Source organism: Amyelois transitella, chromosome W (assembly GCF_032362555.1).
Source record: "Amyelois transitella isolate CPQ chromosome W, ilAmyTran1.1, whole genome shotgun sequence".
In the NCBI taxonomy this organism is placed as follows: Eukaryota; Metazoa; Arthropoda; class Insecta; order Lepidoptera; family Pyralidae; genus Amyelois; species Amyelois transitella.
In genome coordinates this window covers 7,488,410-7,505,242 of record NC_083536.1, presented here as the reverse complement: position 1 = coordinate 7,505,242, position 16,833 = coordinate 7,488,410, and the positions used below count along the sequence as shown (strand labels likewise).

The window sequence follows — 16,833 nt, the reverse complement described above, 5'->3', positions numbered from 1 at the left end:
AAAAAAGCGTAGTCTGGTATAGCATCCCTATTATAAGGAATTATTCCAGTTGCAGAAAATCCTGATACTGCGTTGCTTACTGAGGCAGATTTATTCCATGCTAAAGCTAGGATCTTTCCAAATTGCAATCTTGTTAGTTTTCTTGTTGGGTTATTAGCAATGAATTTATTGCATTCATCGTAATAAAAGTATTTGAGTGACTTAAAAAACGTTCTATCAAGCGGTTGAAGAAAATGGGTGGTATGACTGGGTAAACAGACCAAAATAATTCCGTTTTCCTCTGCAAACTCCAGCATTTCCACACTGCTGCAATGCGATGAATGCCCATCAAGGAGTAACATGCACTTACCTTGAGGTTTGCGGGGCAAAAAGTGATGCTTAAGCCAATTGAAGAATATTTCTGAATTCACATATGCTGATTTTTGTGACATTGTAACCACAGAGCCAGGTGGCATACCGTCTTCAAACTCAGATTTTTTATTCTTGCCCTTGAATATACAATATGGTGGAAGAAAGACACCTTCTCCACTGCAGCAAGCAATGACAGAAATGGTGTCACCTTTTTCCCCAGCAGTGATGAGTTTTCGATCCTTTTAAGGCTACTACTTTTCCCGGCTTATTATTTAACTGCAGGCCTGTCTCGTCCATATTAAAAATAGAACCGGGTTTGTCAAAAAGTTCATTTTCTTTTAAAATTTCTTCTAAAAGATTGAAATATATATCAACATATTCTTTATTCATCCCCTTAGCCCTCGCCACAGAGACACCTTCTGACTGTCGAATTGAAAGTTCTTTGTTTCTTCTAAGAAAGTTTTGTAACTGGTATTTGATGAAACGGTGCAATATGATTCAACTTTTTTGTTGTTGCCAACGTTGAGATATACCACCACCGTATGCAGAGAGACTTGCTGTTTTGACCCGCCAAATTGGTGTGCTTGAATTTCTTCATGCAGCTTGCACGTATAGTTTTCGCTAAAGTCTACAACTATGACTGCTTCTGTTTCTTGTACATTATCAACTGCCTGTCTAAAATTATGAAACTGGACCTTCATATTATATGTATGTTTCTTTAATATCTTCATTTCTTCATTAAATATTTGCATTAACTCTTTGACTGTCCCTTCTTTCTCACTTTTCACATTTTTGAAAGCTTTCTTTTGTTTGTCGTCTTTGTCGTATACTTCTATTATTCTTTCCCACTCCTTCCAGCGGATCTTTTCCTTTGATTTTCCAACATTAGGTTTAATTTTCATGTCTTTACATTGATTGCAAGTTCCGTACATGCAAGCTTGATTTTTAGAATTGCAGACTATTGAAATACATAATCAAAGTATTAAGATCACTAGTACTGATAACATCTTTATTTTTAAGTGCAGATGCCTTGTACGTTGTATTAGTGTGTGTTTTGCATAAGCACATTTCACGTCCACTTACTGTTGGCTTTAAAACATAGAATGGTTTGTTTTTAGTAAAATAGAAGTACGAACATTTAAATCCAGGGTTTTCTTCTTTAAATGTCTTAAACAATTTTTTCATACTATCCAACATGAATCTTTTTTGCATTTTCTGACCATTTTTTGTACAAGTTTCTTTCTTGCCAGCAGTCGCCCTTGATGTGTCGTCTCTTAAAAAAAAGTTTCTATTGATTTTTTTAATTTTGTTGAAGAGATATTAATTTTCACCGTGGTTCTTGGTTTACTTGTAATTCCTAAAGATTCTTGTGTAATAATATTTTTCAAAATTCTTTTTTCTTTAAATGTCTTTAATCTTTGATAATTCGCTTTCATAGTCGTAGACAATTTTTGATATTTAGTTTTTTCATTTATCTCAGGTTTTATTTTTTTCAACTCTTTCTTTTCACACTGCTTTTTCAATTTTTCATTTTCTTCTTGTAGTCTTAAATTATCTCTATATAGTTTTGTACGGTCTCTTCTCATTTTCTTTTTACCCTGAGATGCTTTATTAAATTCGTTATTAGGAGTTGGTATCAAAACATTATGTCTAGCCACGTTTACGTCTTCACCATCGCTTGCACTTAGAGGCGCCTGTATTGAAGGAGAGCTAGGTGGTGTTATATTGAGAACACGGTTTACGTTTTGCTTCCGCTGTCTTAATTGTTTCTTTCTCAATCTCCAAATAACTCTCGCGTTATATTTTTCTTTTGCTGACATATCCTTTACAAGTCTTTTCTTTTTATGGTAATTCTCTCGTTTCGTCTTTTTATATTCTTCATATTTTTCGGAATTAAGTTTTATTTTTTCTTTATATCGCCTCTGCCTTTCTGCAGCAGTAAAAGGCATAATAGCTGAAAAAGCACACAAATAGCGTCAGCAAAGCGAAAGGTAGGATACTTAGACCATGACAAAGGAGCAAAATAACAGAAGTCATCTTTAAGTAACTAGTAATGACGCACATTCCGCTTGTTAGTATTCTTCAACTCCCAGTTAATATATTATTTTGAAACATGCTTTTCTTTAAATTTTAAGATAAACGCAAGAATGTCTCCTTACTAACGAAAATTGTCTCTTGGGTCACGTTACAATGTTACTCAGTGGAACTGTGACCCAGAAGAAATTTAACGGTTAAATAATTTTTTTGCGAAAACTAAAAGGAATTTTGTAAATCAGACCACACCCAAAGCATTTCAGACTACATTGTTAAACAAATTCAACACAATTCCCGTAAATAAATCAAATATTTACCGGAATTCGATGTCACCCAGCAGAGCCTCAGTAAAAACACGCTGCATGCCGACGATCAGGTGACTTGCAGAACAACTCGCATTGGTCACACCATTTATTAGGCTATCTCTATCATTCATTTAGTAATATGTATGGTGTGAGTGAGCAGACAACAGTTTCATTGCATCATCAGGAACAAAGTTATTAAAGTAATCTAAATATACTAAATTCGATTCTAGTGCGCTATAAATAGAGTTTTAATAAGGGTAATTGGTGTCGCGGAAGGATATGGACAAGGAGTACCTTTGATCCGTAACTCGAGCTCTCGTCCAGCGCCGGTATCTTCCACGGTCCAAAGGGTAGTTTTTGGGAAACACAAATCACTGCACTTCACAAACTAACCCCGGGGTGCGTAATTAATAAAGTTTTAGCGTCTTTGATGAATTTTGCGAATATTCACAACCGATGCAGAGAGCGATGCAGATGCGCGCGGAGACGAATTAGAACGTTTTCTTTTTTTAAATTATTTTGACATTTGTGAAAGGAGTGAGAGTGGGACAGGAATAGGATTGAGTGCGTGCGTGAAAGAGTGCGTGTATGTAGTGTTGCGTTTATAAAAAATATATTAAAAAATAAATAATTGGCGAAGACAAGTCTGCCGGCTTAGAGGTTTCCTCTATATTACATGAAACAACATACAGGAACTAGAAATGAATACAATTGCAAGTTTTTTAGTAGATACGTAACTAATAACAAAAAAAATTAAAACTTACAACCTAAAATATATAAATCTAGGAAATAATATTTACTGAGTAGGCAATGGGCAAACCCGGATTACTGGACGTATAACTCCCAGAAGAAGTGCGAACCTTGACGGTTCGAACTATATTGTCTTTACCCGGGTAAACATCTGTAATGACTCCCAGGGGCCAACAATGAGGATGCGTATTATTGTCTTTGAGTATGACTACAGTACCCAGTTTTATATTTTCTGAGGACTTAGTCCATTTTTCTCTTTGTTGAAGGGAAGTGAGATATTCCTGGCTCCAACGACGCCAGAAATCATGCGTGAGTTTACATAACAATTGATAACGTGATAAGCGATTATCAGGCGATTCAAGGTAATTTTCAGCGGGAAGAAATTTTATAGGAGTAACATTTAAAAAATGATTTGGAGTGAGAGCAGTTGCTTCAGGTTCAGTACCTAGCACACAAAGGGGTCTACTGTTCAGCAAACCCTCTATTTGAACTAAGACAGTTGAGAACTCCTCGTAAATTAAGATCTGAGAGCCTACAGTTTTGAGTATATGAGTTTTAACACTCTTAACATTAGCCTCACTTAGACCGTTAAAATGAGGACCGTACGGCGGGCTATGTTTAAATTGAATTTTATTTGTCAATAAATAATTACTGATATAATTTTGGTGAGCTGTGGACTGTAATAAATCATAAATTTCACTAAGTTTTCGTTTAGCGCCGATAAAGTTGGTTCCGCCATCGCTATAGATCATAGAAACCGGACCTCTTCTACTTATAAAGCGTTTGAAAGCGTCGACAAACAATTCTGAACTGAGATCAGAAACTAATTCTAAATGTAACGCCTTGGTGGCGAGACACACAAATAGACAAACATATGCCTTGTGGCTTTTGATTCCACGGCGTCGAATATGTGTAATAAAAAAGGGGCCTAAATAATCTACAGCAGTGTTAACGAAACACTTAACTTTTGAAATGCGAAAGGTAGGTAAATCTCCCATGCGAGGGTAAGTCAATTTCGGTTTAAGTTTGAAACAAATATTGCATTTATGTACGCGTTGACGAATTAAGTTTCTAGCGGATAGTATCCAAAACCTTTGTCTTATAAGAGCGAGCAATAGTGAAGGTCCTGTATGAAGGTTAGTAACGTGATAATAATCAATAATCAATTGAGTTATTAAATTTTTAGAAGGTAATAAAATGGGATGCTTTTGACCGAAATCGAGTTCAGAGTTTGATAATCTCCCACCGACTCTTAGAAGGCCTTCCTTGTCGATGAAAGGGTTTAACTTGAGAAGAGAACTATCAGATAATTTCCCATTTCGCAAAGCGGTAATTTCTTTAGAGAAATGCTTATTTTGAACAATGCGGATTATATAAAGTTCAGAAAATTCCAAATCTTGTACAGAAATAGGTTGTTGAGATTTTAATTTTTGTATAAAACGTAACATATGAACAACCGAGCGTAATAATTTCAACCAGTTTGAAATTCTTTCAGCCATAATTTCAATTGGATGAGAAGTCTGAATATCTTCAGGACTTTGAACGACTAAACTAATTGTTTTAGTCTCTAAATTTTCTAAACAACCATTGGGATTAATCGTAAAAGGTTTCAATGGCCAATCAGAACAACTAAGGCTTAGCCAATTGGGACCATTAAACCAAAATTGATTGTTGACTAGAGCTTTAGGCGTTACAGGGCGAGATATAATATCTGCGGGATTTTCAATGCCTTTTACATGAAACCAATGCTTAGCGGGAAGTTTTGAGTTAATCTCAGTAATTCTGTTAGCCACAAATGTATGGAATTTATACGGCGGAGAATGAATCCACGTAAGCGCCACAGATGAATCTGAAAACGAGTATATTTCGTTGATATGACATCTCTGAGAAAGAGTGTGTCTAACGGCGTCTAGAAGGTTAGCGAGAAGAAGAGCGGCGCACAGCTCTAGTCGTGCGAGTGGCATTTTAGATAGTGAAGCTACGCGAGACTTAGAAGCGAGCAAGTGGACAGAGCCGGGTGAGTATGAGTCTTGACTAACGCGAATGTACACATTAGCGCCATAGCACCTTTCACTTGCGTCTGCGAAACCTAGAAGAATGACATGCGGAGAACGTAATCCGACATGTCGCGGAATTTTTATTTGTTCTAGATAAGCAAGTTCATTACGAAACTGTGTCCATTTATTTAAGATCGCGGGAGGCACTGGATCGTCCCAATCAAGGCCAGCCATCCAGCATTCTTGAACGAGCAGTTTCATGTATGTGACCACCGGGCCTAGTAGCCCTAATGGGTCGAACAAGCGCGCAGTAATCGAGAGAATAAAGCGCTTGGTGCACTCTTGCATATCAGCGTTCGTTGAGAATTGAAAATGATCAGTAGTAGGTAACCACTGCATTCCTACTATCTTATGTGGAGTTGAAGCGTTAGTATCAAATTGTATGACGTCTTCACTTTGCATTGCGGACGACTTGTCCAAGAGGTCGGGACTATTAGAAATCCACTTCGTGAGATTAAAACCACCAGAGGCAAACATTTGGATCAACTCGGACTTTGCCTTTAGAGCGACGTTTACGCCATCCATAGATGTGATGAAATCATCCATGTACATGTGAGTTTCAGCTTCTGTGGCGGCGAGAGGAAATTGATCGCGGCTATCGGCAGCTAGCTGGCGAATGACTCTCATGGCAAGGTAAGGGGAACTTGATATACCGAAAGATACACGATTGAACTCGAATGTATCGATATCAGATCTAGAATCGAATCGATATAAAATACGTTGAAAAACGTGATGAGTGGGAGTAAGTTTCAATTGAAAATACATCTTTTCAATGTCTGCAGATAGGGCCACAGAGAACATGCGTAAATTTAATAAAAGGTCAAATATACTTGTCTGTAAATTTGGACCTGTATAAAGAAGGTCATTAAGGGACTTTCCACTAGTAGTTTTACTACTGGCGTCAATAACGATACGAGTTTTCGAAGTGAGTTTGTCGGGGCGATAAACAGCTCTGTGCGGAATATAATAAGAGCTATCATCTGACGATGCATTTTCAACCTTAGATAAGTAACCTTTATCAATATAACTTTGCAAAGTGTCGTTGTAATTTGTACGTAAATCAGGATTACTATCAAGTTTTTTCTCTAAATTCAGTAAACGGCGTTTAGCGATAAAATGAGAATTTCCTAATTCTGAAGGATTATGTTTAAACGGGAGATGCACAGTATAACGACCGGTACTATCTCGAGAACAAGTTGACTTGAAGATTTCTTCACAGGCCTGATCGTCAGGGCTCATATGAATTTTATGAGGGACATTGTCGAGTTCCCAAAAGCGTTGAGTAATTGATTCTAGCGTTGAGGTTTGTTCAGTAAAACAAAAGAAAGTTTTATTATTAGCATTGCGACAGGGCTTGATGCGCCTTACAGCAGCCTTACCCATGGCTACATATCCAAGAGTAGTTTCTAACGCAACTACGGAAGAATGCGGTGAAGTCACTTTGTCACTTCCTAACAGAAACGGGAAGAGCTCGTTACCAATTAAACAATCCACCTCGCCGGGCGTGTGGTAATTATAGTCAGCCATTGGTAAGTCACTAAAGTGAGTTAATTTAGAAATATCTAACTCATAGTTGGGTAGGTGGTCGGTGATCGAGTCAATAACACGCGCAACTATATCATACGAACACATAGGATCGAAACGGGAATGGAATTTCAGAGTAGTGACTCCGTATGATACACTTTCGGTCTGACCGATACCTTTAATCGAGGAGGAAGCGGGAGTTATTTTTAAATTTAATCGATCACAGCAAGATTTTGTGATGAAGTGGCTCATAGATCCACAATCTAAAAATAGACGTAAATTATGTCGCTTATTCTTATTAAAAACATAAACGGAAGCAGTAGGTAAAACAACGGTATTACCTAGCTCATTACAACGAGACGAAGTAACAACCGACAGCGCAACATTATTTAAATTTGCGCGCGTATTCGAGTCTGCGTGTACTTGCTGCATAGAATTCGACTGTGTGAGCGTATCGGCAACAGGGGCTGAATACGGTGCGTGCGAGTGAGACGGATAGCTCACTGACGTCGCCTTGTGACTAGACGGTGTGATAGCACTTTGAGTATCATGCATGTGCAACAAAGAATGATGTCTTTGCTGACAAATATTACAGTTACGTTGAGAACGACAGACTGCAATATTATGAAATCCGAGGCAATTAATACAAAAATTGTACTTAGTGACTAAATTATTTCTGGAAACTGGAGTCTGATTCAAGAAATATTGACACTTATACAATGCGTGTGAAGGTTGAGAATTGCATATCAAACAATTGTAAGATAGTGAGTTTTTAGAATTAGAATTACGTATGTCTGTTTTGGTATTTATCTGATCGGTGTTAGCGAAATAATTATGCGTTGCTTTATTTTTGTTAGTATTTTTATTAGCGTTCGAGGGTAGCGTTTTGTTCATAGTATAGGCAGACGAACGAAGCGTTTGTATCTTGTTTTGATGATTGACAAATTGCGTTATCTGAGAAAAAGTAGGTATCTCAACACATGAATGCATTTGCTCAAATAACCTTACTGTCTCTTTGTCAAGTTTATTGAGTGCTATATGCGTAAAAATGTAATCGGACAAGTTATCGATTTTTAATCTGCGTAACGCAGATTCGGCCGAGCAAAATTGCTCCAAGAATGTATCAAGGGATTGGCCAGTCTTAAAATTAATCATTTGGTCAATATACAATGACGCTTGGACTCTGATATCTTGGTATTTCTTCAAAAGCGCGTTCCAAATAATTAAATAATTGTCTGACGTGGGAGGTATACCAGAACATACTGTTAGGGCTTTACCTGTTAGTTTGCCTACCAGATACTGAACCTTCTCCGCATCCGTCAAGCGGGGATTTTCGTGAATTAAACTCTTAAAGTTTTCATAAAAGAGTGACCATTTTGTGGGGGTACCATCAAATGATATTAAATTAAGCGGGGGTAATTTCTTATTCAACAATTCAAACTTTTGATCGCACCTGGAAATCTTACAGTTGTATTTATTTTCGCAAGCTTTAATATGACAATAAAGTTGGTCAAAAGATTTCATACTGGAGTAATCCGGTTTTGATTTTGGATCAAAAGAGATTTGAGCTATGGCTAAATCATCGAGCGTTTGCATAAAATCAGTCCTAGTTTTTTCAAGCGATTGTATCATTATCAAGAACTGCTCTTTGTTTGTTTCATCGGAAATATCTTTACTAAGTGTATATGCGTCTTGAATAATAGCAAAAAGATGTTCCTTTTTTGCTGTTAATCGAACAATTTCGGGAGAATATGCACATTCAGACTTTTGTTTCGACATTTTAAATTGAAAATATGTAGAAAATTACTTTAATGAACTAGAAAATAAATTTATAAAATAAATCGGTGAAAATAAATATGGCGGCGATGATAATATCAAATTATCTCGAAAAATACAATTGAACGAATAGTTGTTATGTGTAATATATATTCTATTGTGAATATATGTATAAGATAATAAATTATTATATATAAAGGAACCATATGAGTTTGAGTTTTTAAGCGAATGAAAGTGTAGCGTAATGTAGGTAGTTAAATATGTAGTAATGAAATGCGTTGCGTGGTGCGTTGGAATTGAGTAAAATATACAATATTAATAGCGTGTGAGAAGTATTGCGTTGAAGAAGAGTAATGTGAGGATAGCAGATAGGGATACGGCTCGTGAGGAACACTTGGTGTCGCGGAAGGATATGGACAAGGAGTACCTTTGATCCGTAACTCGAGCTCTCGTCCAGCGCCGGTATCTTCCACGATCCAAAGGGTAGTTTTTGGGAAACACAAATCACTGCATTTCACAAACTAACCCCGGGGTGCGTAATTAATAAAGTTTTAGCGTCTTTGATGAATTTTGCGAATATTCACAACCGATGCAGAGAGCGATGCAGATGCGCGCGGAGACGAATTAGAACGTTTTCTTTTTTTAAATTATTTTGACATTTGTGAAAGGAGTGAGAGTGGGACAGGAATAGGATTGAGTGCGTGCGTGAAAGAGTGCGTGTATGTAGTGTTGCGTTTATAAAAAATATATTAAAAAATAAATAATTGGCGAAGACAGTAATGTTTCCTTGTATTTTATTACTATTTTTAATTATTGCCCGCCTACGAATATTTACGCATAAAATTGTAATTTTGTTGACTCGCGCGTGCATGGGACAGCGAAAATTTGTATGGGGATACAATTTCGTCTTCTGGGTGACAATACTTTTTTCTGAATATTAAAGTATTTTTTATAGTTTTGTTTATTAGATGTGTCGGAATTAATTCTGGTATTAAAAATAAACTTACAAACATTGTGTTGTCTTAATAGTTTAATTTAAATTTCGTGTTGAATATTCAGGACATGTTCTGGCAAAGAAAAGTTGATTCACCCAATTACACCCACGTTTCTTTTTTTCTTCCATAATTATTAAAATTTATAGAAAATAAATAATAAAATAAAAAAATAAAGAGTAAATAATAAAAACTCTTCGAAAATAATACCGCGCTCACTCAAGTGTCAGGTAACATGTCATTAGGCTAGAACGTTTCATTCTACGACAATTTGGTCGTAGGGGAAGGTCGGGTAAAGTTGACACCCTAAGCTTTAAACGCATGCCAAACTTATAAATTTCAACTTATCTGTAGAAGGTTTCATTATTTATTTCGTCTGACTAATAAAGTTTCTTGATTACATAGTTTTTAAACCAAAATTTTGATAATTTTTGCATAATTTAGGATGTAAACCGAAAAAGGGAAATTTACCACTTTACCTACCCTGCTCGGGTAAAGTGGTATATTATAAACTAGCTTTTGCCCACGACTTCGTTCGCGTGGACTTCAGGTTCGTCCCGTCTCGTCTAGTAATAAGTAAGAAATACGGTAACTAAGCACTGCAGAGGTAATCATAGGCCTATAGGTAGCTACTGCAGTATGCTCCTATAAACTACATTTAACGATCTTTTTCCTTCAGCATAAACATGCAGATTCTTCGCTTTGGAAACACGTGAGCAAGCCACATAGAGCTGACCGTGAGAAAAACATGGTGTGCCCAAATGTAGGCCTGCTACCTTCAAGGTTTGACCCTGCGATTTGTTGATCGTCATTGAAAATGCGACTTTTAATGGGAACTGCAGGCGTTTACAATTGAATGGCAAGTTGTTGGGTATGATTGGGATGCGCGGTATAAGAACATTGTCTCCCTTGGCTTCTCCAGTTAAAATTGTAGCCTTCACTATATGCCTTCCTAATTCGGTAACTCGCAACCGAGTACCGTTGCATAATCTTGGCGCATCCAGGTTACGCATTAACAAAACGGGTACACCTACCTTTAATTCCAACTTGTGTGATGGCACCCCGGACAACTCTAAAGAGTTTAGGAACTCTACGGGATAACTTGTAGTGTCATCGGATGACATAACTGTATCAATAGAATTATACACTGATGTTTCGCTGTTTATTTCGGCCAAGATTTTTTATTTATTTTCGCAACAGTCTCATTTTTTGGTGCCAATATTGTTCTTTCACACAACCAATTTTCGTCAAGAATATTTTGTTGCAGATTCGGAAAAACTTGTTCAATAAGTTCGTTTTCTGTCTCCACAGCATGACAAAATTGCTGTGTGAAAAGAACCATACCTTCTTGGTCGGTGTTTAGGTGGCCTTCACCAATTTCTAGCAGTTTTTGAGCATATGCTCCTGATTCGACATCGCTGAATAACTGGACTCGCATGTTAGTGGTAAGATAAAGCTTTTCAACTTTAGACCACAGATATGAGGCTTTTAGACATGCGTTAATTTCATCTGCTGCAGTGCCTCTCTCGATAACAGGTAAAGTCTGTCTAAAATCCCCTGCCAATAACACTACCACACCACCCATCAACTTTCGATTGCTGTGAATATCTTGTAGACAGCGATCAAGCGCCTCAATGGCGCGTTTGTGTGACATAGTGCACTCGTCCCACACGATCAGCATACATTGTTGCAAGAGGGCGCCACGGGCACTGCTCTTACTGATATTGCACGTTGGGGTTTCTTCGCTCGCCAGATTAAGAGGTAATTTAAAAACCGAATGTGCCGTTCGTCCACCGCTCAGCAATGTTGCAGCGATCCCAGAGGAAGCCACCGCTAATGCAACTTTACGGTCCTTACGAATTTTTGCTAGAAGCAAATTAAGCAAAAATGTTTTACCTGTACCGCCCGGGGCGTCAAGAAAGAAAAGGCCGCCTTTGTCGAGCTCAACTCGTTGTAATATTTTGTTATAAATGTTTTTTTGTTCGGGTAGCAGGCGTGGTTCAGTTTCGCTGACCTGAGCATCTAATAAAGCAATATCGTAGCTTAGCTCTTTGATCAAATCGGTCGACAACTCTCCTCGACGCTCTGGTGTAGGCATACTGAAGTCAGACAATTTCTTACCGGAAATCGTTATTATTTTGTCCTCTATATGTCTTAGTGCTTCATTGAAACATAGATCATTGTTGACTTGACCCATCCTTTCAAATCTATGCAAGATATCCTCCGATAATGTAGATTTATACTTATCCCATAGTAGAAGAGGATTGGATAAACCGCAAGTGCATATCAATATTGCAAATAGTTCTCTTATTTCCGAAGGAGAGCGACACAGCACTGCCTCTTCCATTGTGGCATTCCAGTGGTTGTCATCTTCCAACAACCCCAACTTCTCACACGCTTGTCGAAAAGTTTCAAGTTCTTGGCCGTCAACTGTTTTTAGATCCAAAAAGCTAATGGGTCCCTGTACTACATTCAGCAGCATTCGCAAACAGTAACATTCGAAGTTACTAACATGCACTGTGTAAATGCGCCCAACAGTGTTGCCAGTATGATTTCCCAAAAAAGGACTGTTGACTTTCTGAAAAAGTACGGTTTTCAACTTCAAGGTACGGTTGGGTCGGGATTCTGCAAAAACTAGATTTTTTTCCTTCGAGTTGGCTGTCTGCGACCATAGGTTAGAAAAAAGCGATATAATATAATTGATTTACAAATGAATTTGTTCGATATTGGCAATCGGTAATAATATTCTACTTTATTATCTAGTTCTTGCAGAAGTATCCCGACCCGTATGGTTTTGCTGAAATGTTGAAAAATGCTCGTAAAATAATAATTTAACTTACCACGAGTTTATAAATAAATAACTTGCTAATACATGCTTGAAGCTTCAATAGTTTGGATATGTTTCATTCTGTCTGTAGACATGCTTTACTTCATTCCAAAATACGTAATACTTAGCCTGCACCCATGCTCAATGCAAGTTAATAGTTTTCATTTCAATCTACAAAATTGGTAACATTTCTCTACAGATACAATAAACATTTATTTAGGTATGTCGAAATCATGAGTTTTTAAAGTTTACAAAAGAGGTAATTTCATGTTGTATCACTTCACTACTAAATCACATTAATTTGAGTACTGTATCTTCTTATTTAACATAAAAGTGCTGGGTTCAAAATTTTTTATACCACCTTGTTGTTGTATATATATGAACTAGTAGCCATTAATGCGGCAATAGTTTCGGTATTGAGGCGATTCCGATGTTCAGTCTTTATCAGCTTTAGTTTGCTAAATACTCTTTCCACTGAGGCATTAGAAAAAGGCAAAATTAATAGAAATCCTATCAGAATTTTTAAATTTTTGAATTTTTCTGTGCCACCAATGTCTTTTAATTTAAACACTTTTGTCCAAAAATCAGCAGCATTCATTTGAATCGATATACTGTCGTCCAAACTTGTCAGATCTAATAAACAGTACTCCCGCCATTCGTTTATTAATGCATTTTTATTCAGATATGTGGGGGCTAAAAAAGGAAATCTGTTTAAAATTGAATTTATCATTTGTGGATCAAAGGATTTCATAATTTTTGGTTGGACTATTTGGATTATGTCATAAATTGGGTCTGTAAATATAAATCTTTGTTTTATTTGTTCTATAACTTCAACATAAAATGCCAGGCAATCTAGTTTGAATCTTTCCAGGTCCTCTTTTCTAACCTCATTTTCAACCTCGTTGAGGCTTGAGTTCACAAGAACACCAAGGTACAAATTTTCCAAAGGCAAGTACAACCTTGGGTTTTTATGTTCGATCTCTAGAGGAGGCGTGTTTTTGACGTGATGTAAATCAATGAAGTTACTTGCAATGGTGCGGATGAGCCCTTCTACGGCTGGTTTCAGTTTATGAAGTAATGGCGATTCAGACTGAAAAGTAATATTGAAGTCATTTAACAGGTCTAGCACATATGCCATGAACTCGAGATAAAATTTTGTAAACTGGTTACGCAAACTGGAAATGATACTTTCAGTTATTCTGGATGGATCTTCCACGATTTCAAGTCTGAAATAGGCTTCCAGGGCAGGATACTGTTCCAGCGTTCGGTCGACACATGCCTTCAAAGAAAGCCACCGAGTTGTTGCCGGCAAAAGAATCTGATGAATTTCTGTTTGGTAGAAGCGTTGCATTTCTGCAAGCTTCTGTTGTCGATTGTGGCTGCGGCTGAAATGGGAACCAATGTTCCGTAACATATCTTCTACTGATTTTGGCAGTTTTAGACAAGCCTTAGAGGCAGCCAAATGAATCATATGGCAAGAGCAGCGGACACACACTATGTTAGGAAGTCTTTCTTTCAATTTGGCGAACACAGATATATATTCACCCACCATTACGTTCGTCGTGTCTGAAGAAAATCCCACTAAGTTTTCTAGTGGGATTTTTTTAGTTTCAACGCTCTGTATTAATGCGTTATACAAGTCATCAGCCGTACCTGAAGCCATTTCCAGCAAATCGAAGAATTCTGTTTTTATTTTAAATTCTTTGTTACAATATATTACTGTCATCGCACATTGTTTTTTTGTTCCAACATCAGTTGTTTCATCCATTATTAGGCAAAAGAAATTACCGAGTTGTTTTAAATAATCATGCAAAGTACTTCGAAGACTGGGCCCTAAAATTTGTGTTACAACTGCTGTTGCTTTCGTACGACCCATCTTCATCTTCAAAACAATTTTCGAATCAGGGCAAATGTCCGCTATTAAGCTAACTAGAGTGTCTGATAAGAGGAATGGTAAATTATTTGTAGCCAGCATTGCAGCAATTTTAAGTTCACCTCTTTTTGCTGAGAGATCTTCATCTGATGGTTTTAATGATTCTTTAATATTTGATGTGGATTTAATCGCTTTCATTATTGATTTGTGTTTATCAGTTTCAGAGTGCCGTATCAAGTGCGGCTTGTGGTTGGGTAACGTAGTTTGACAGTATTTGCATTTTGCACTGATTGTGCCTTTAACTGTGTCTGAAACTAGCCACTCTGAGAGTTCTTTAATTTCCAACCATTTCTCGCTAAAAACATATAAATGTTTTTCAGTCTTATCCGATGCTTTTTTAGATTTGGTTGGAATAATTTTTTTATGCTCGTCATTACTTGTTGCTATCTGGATTCCTTCATTTTCGTTACAAGTATCAAGTAAGGCTTGTGGTTTTTTTTTGTAAGATGGATTTGATTTGTCTAGCAGACTGAAACCGTTGGAATGATTTGATTCTTGTGGCTGGGTAGGTTTTGTTAGTGCGTCAGTACATGAAGGGCCAGGTATGCTAGGACTTAAACATTTCTTCTTAGTTGAATGATCAGGTTTAGTAGTCTGGTTACTATTTTGAGAGCTGTTATTATCAGGAGGGCTACGTTTTCGCTTCGTTATAAATCTGTCCATTTTCCAACACCTGCGTATAGACAAAAAACATGCCATCCATCACACACAGCTCCATGCAAAGGTACGGTAAGGTACGGATATATAGTTTAGTTTGAAAGGGACATTAAATAGAAACAATATAAATATCTAAGCTATTAGCTTCCGCCCGCGGCTCCGCCCGCGTTAAAAGTATCCTATTACCCAAGTCAGCTCATACCCTGTCTGTATACCAAGTTTCATCTAAATCCGTTAAGTAGTTTCAGCGTGATTGACGGACAAACATCCAAACAAACAAACTTTCACATTTATAATATTAGTGTGATATAAGCATGTGACGGCGCCATCTGTTCATGAAAGTTCTAACAATTTAAATAACTTAGATTTTCAATTGTCTTCATTTCTATCTGATTCATTGTGTTCTGTGCATTCCGCAAACTTTTACTTTGACCGTTTACAGAGTATATACGTTCACAATATTAATAATTTTCTTATTAAAAATGTAGGTAAGTATAGGTAGAAAAGAAAGTTATGAAACAAAAATATTGAAACAAAGTATAATTTCGTATTATTGAATATCAAATATTAGAATCACATGCATTCATACAATTGGCTACGTGCCAGCCTTCGGAAAAATATTTACAAAAAAATATTCATTACTTTAAATTCGCGCGAAAACAGCCGGTCACGTCACATTACAATTTCTCGCCAATCAGTGAACGCTGTTTGAAACTGACAGGTGACGTTTTGCTTGACATTTTCTGTGAGATGTATGTGACGTATCACAATATATCCACAGATAAAAAAGACAAATCTATTTTGCGAAAATAAAATATTTAAAATTTCTTATAAAGCGATATCTATTGTGCCATTATTCTTTGGTTACAAGCTATCTCAAATATCATATTTAACATATTTGATGTTTCATCGTTACAACTATCAAATAGCCAATTACTTAAATGAATTTATGTGATATACGTAAATACTCCGGAATTTTCTAAATTCGGTTGTTAATTCACAAGATGGCAACCCCAACAAAACATTAAAAAAACAGGATTTTTAGCATCAAACTTATCTGTTCCATTTTGACGCTAGTGGTGATTATTAATTTTATATGTCGACCAGAAATATAGCAGACTTTGCCACACTGCGGATAAAAAAGCAACAAAAAAAAATAACTGGCAACAAGGCTAAAAAAAAATGTTACCATAACCCGACAATATTCAGTAATCAGTGTTGCTCTATGGTCTTGCTTGTTCTTACATCTTCTAAAATAAGTCTGATTATATTTGACAATTTGACAGTTTACTCAATATGACATACCTATTTGGTGTTGCTTTGCTAAAAAAGGACTGATATAAAATATATATTTACGAAAATGAACACTATTTTAATCAACAGTTTTGGCTACTCAAAAATTTCATTGAAACACTTATATTTTTATGGTATTTTAACAATTGTTAAGTCAACAAATAACAATCGCATTAATTTCTTTGCATGTATTTTTAAATCAAAAAGAAAATATAAATTTATATTTCGCTTTTTTATTTTTTATGGTAACCCTGAAAATCATATCATGTCATGGCGTCGGATGATTTAGCATCTTTTTAGCATTTAATGTTTTTTATAGCATATGTTATATAAA

General features: G+C 36.5%; 1 protein-coding gene across 1 annotated transcript; it reads right to left on the bottom strand.

Annotated features, from left to right (window-relative positions):
* Positions 1-10,418: 10,418 nt before the first annotated feature.
* LOC132904134 (ATP-dependent DNA helicase pif1-like) lies at positions 10,419-12,271 on the bottom strand. Its single transcript, XM_060954056.1, has 2 exons — positions 11,134-12,271; positions 10,419-10,915 (listed from the first exon to the last, which is right to left on the bottom strand). The coding sequence occupies exons 1-2, from the start codon at positions 12,269-12,271 to the stop codon at positions 10,419-10,421; spliced, it is 1,635 nt and encodes a 544-aa protein (XP_060810039.1).
* Between the last annotated feature and the right edge of the window lie 4,562 nt (positions 12,272-16,833).

Excerpts from the sequence above, each read along its gene's own strand:
- LOC132904134 (XM_060954056.1), bottom strand. The coding sequence starts at position 12,271 with ATGCTGCTGAATGTAGTACAGGGACCCATTAGCTTTTTGGATCTAAAA. Across the intron at positions 10,916-11,133 it reads CCTAAACACCGACCAAGAAG|TTATGTCATCCGATGACACT; the intron begins GTATGGTTCTTT and ends CTATTGATACAG.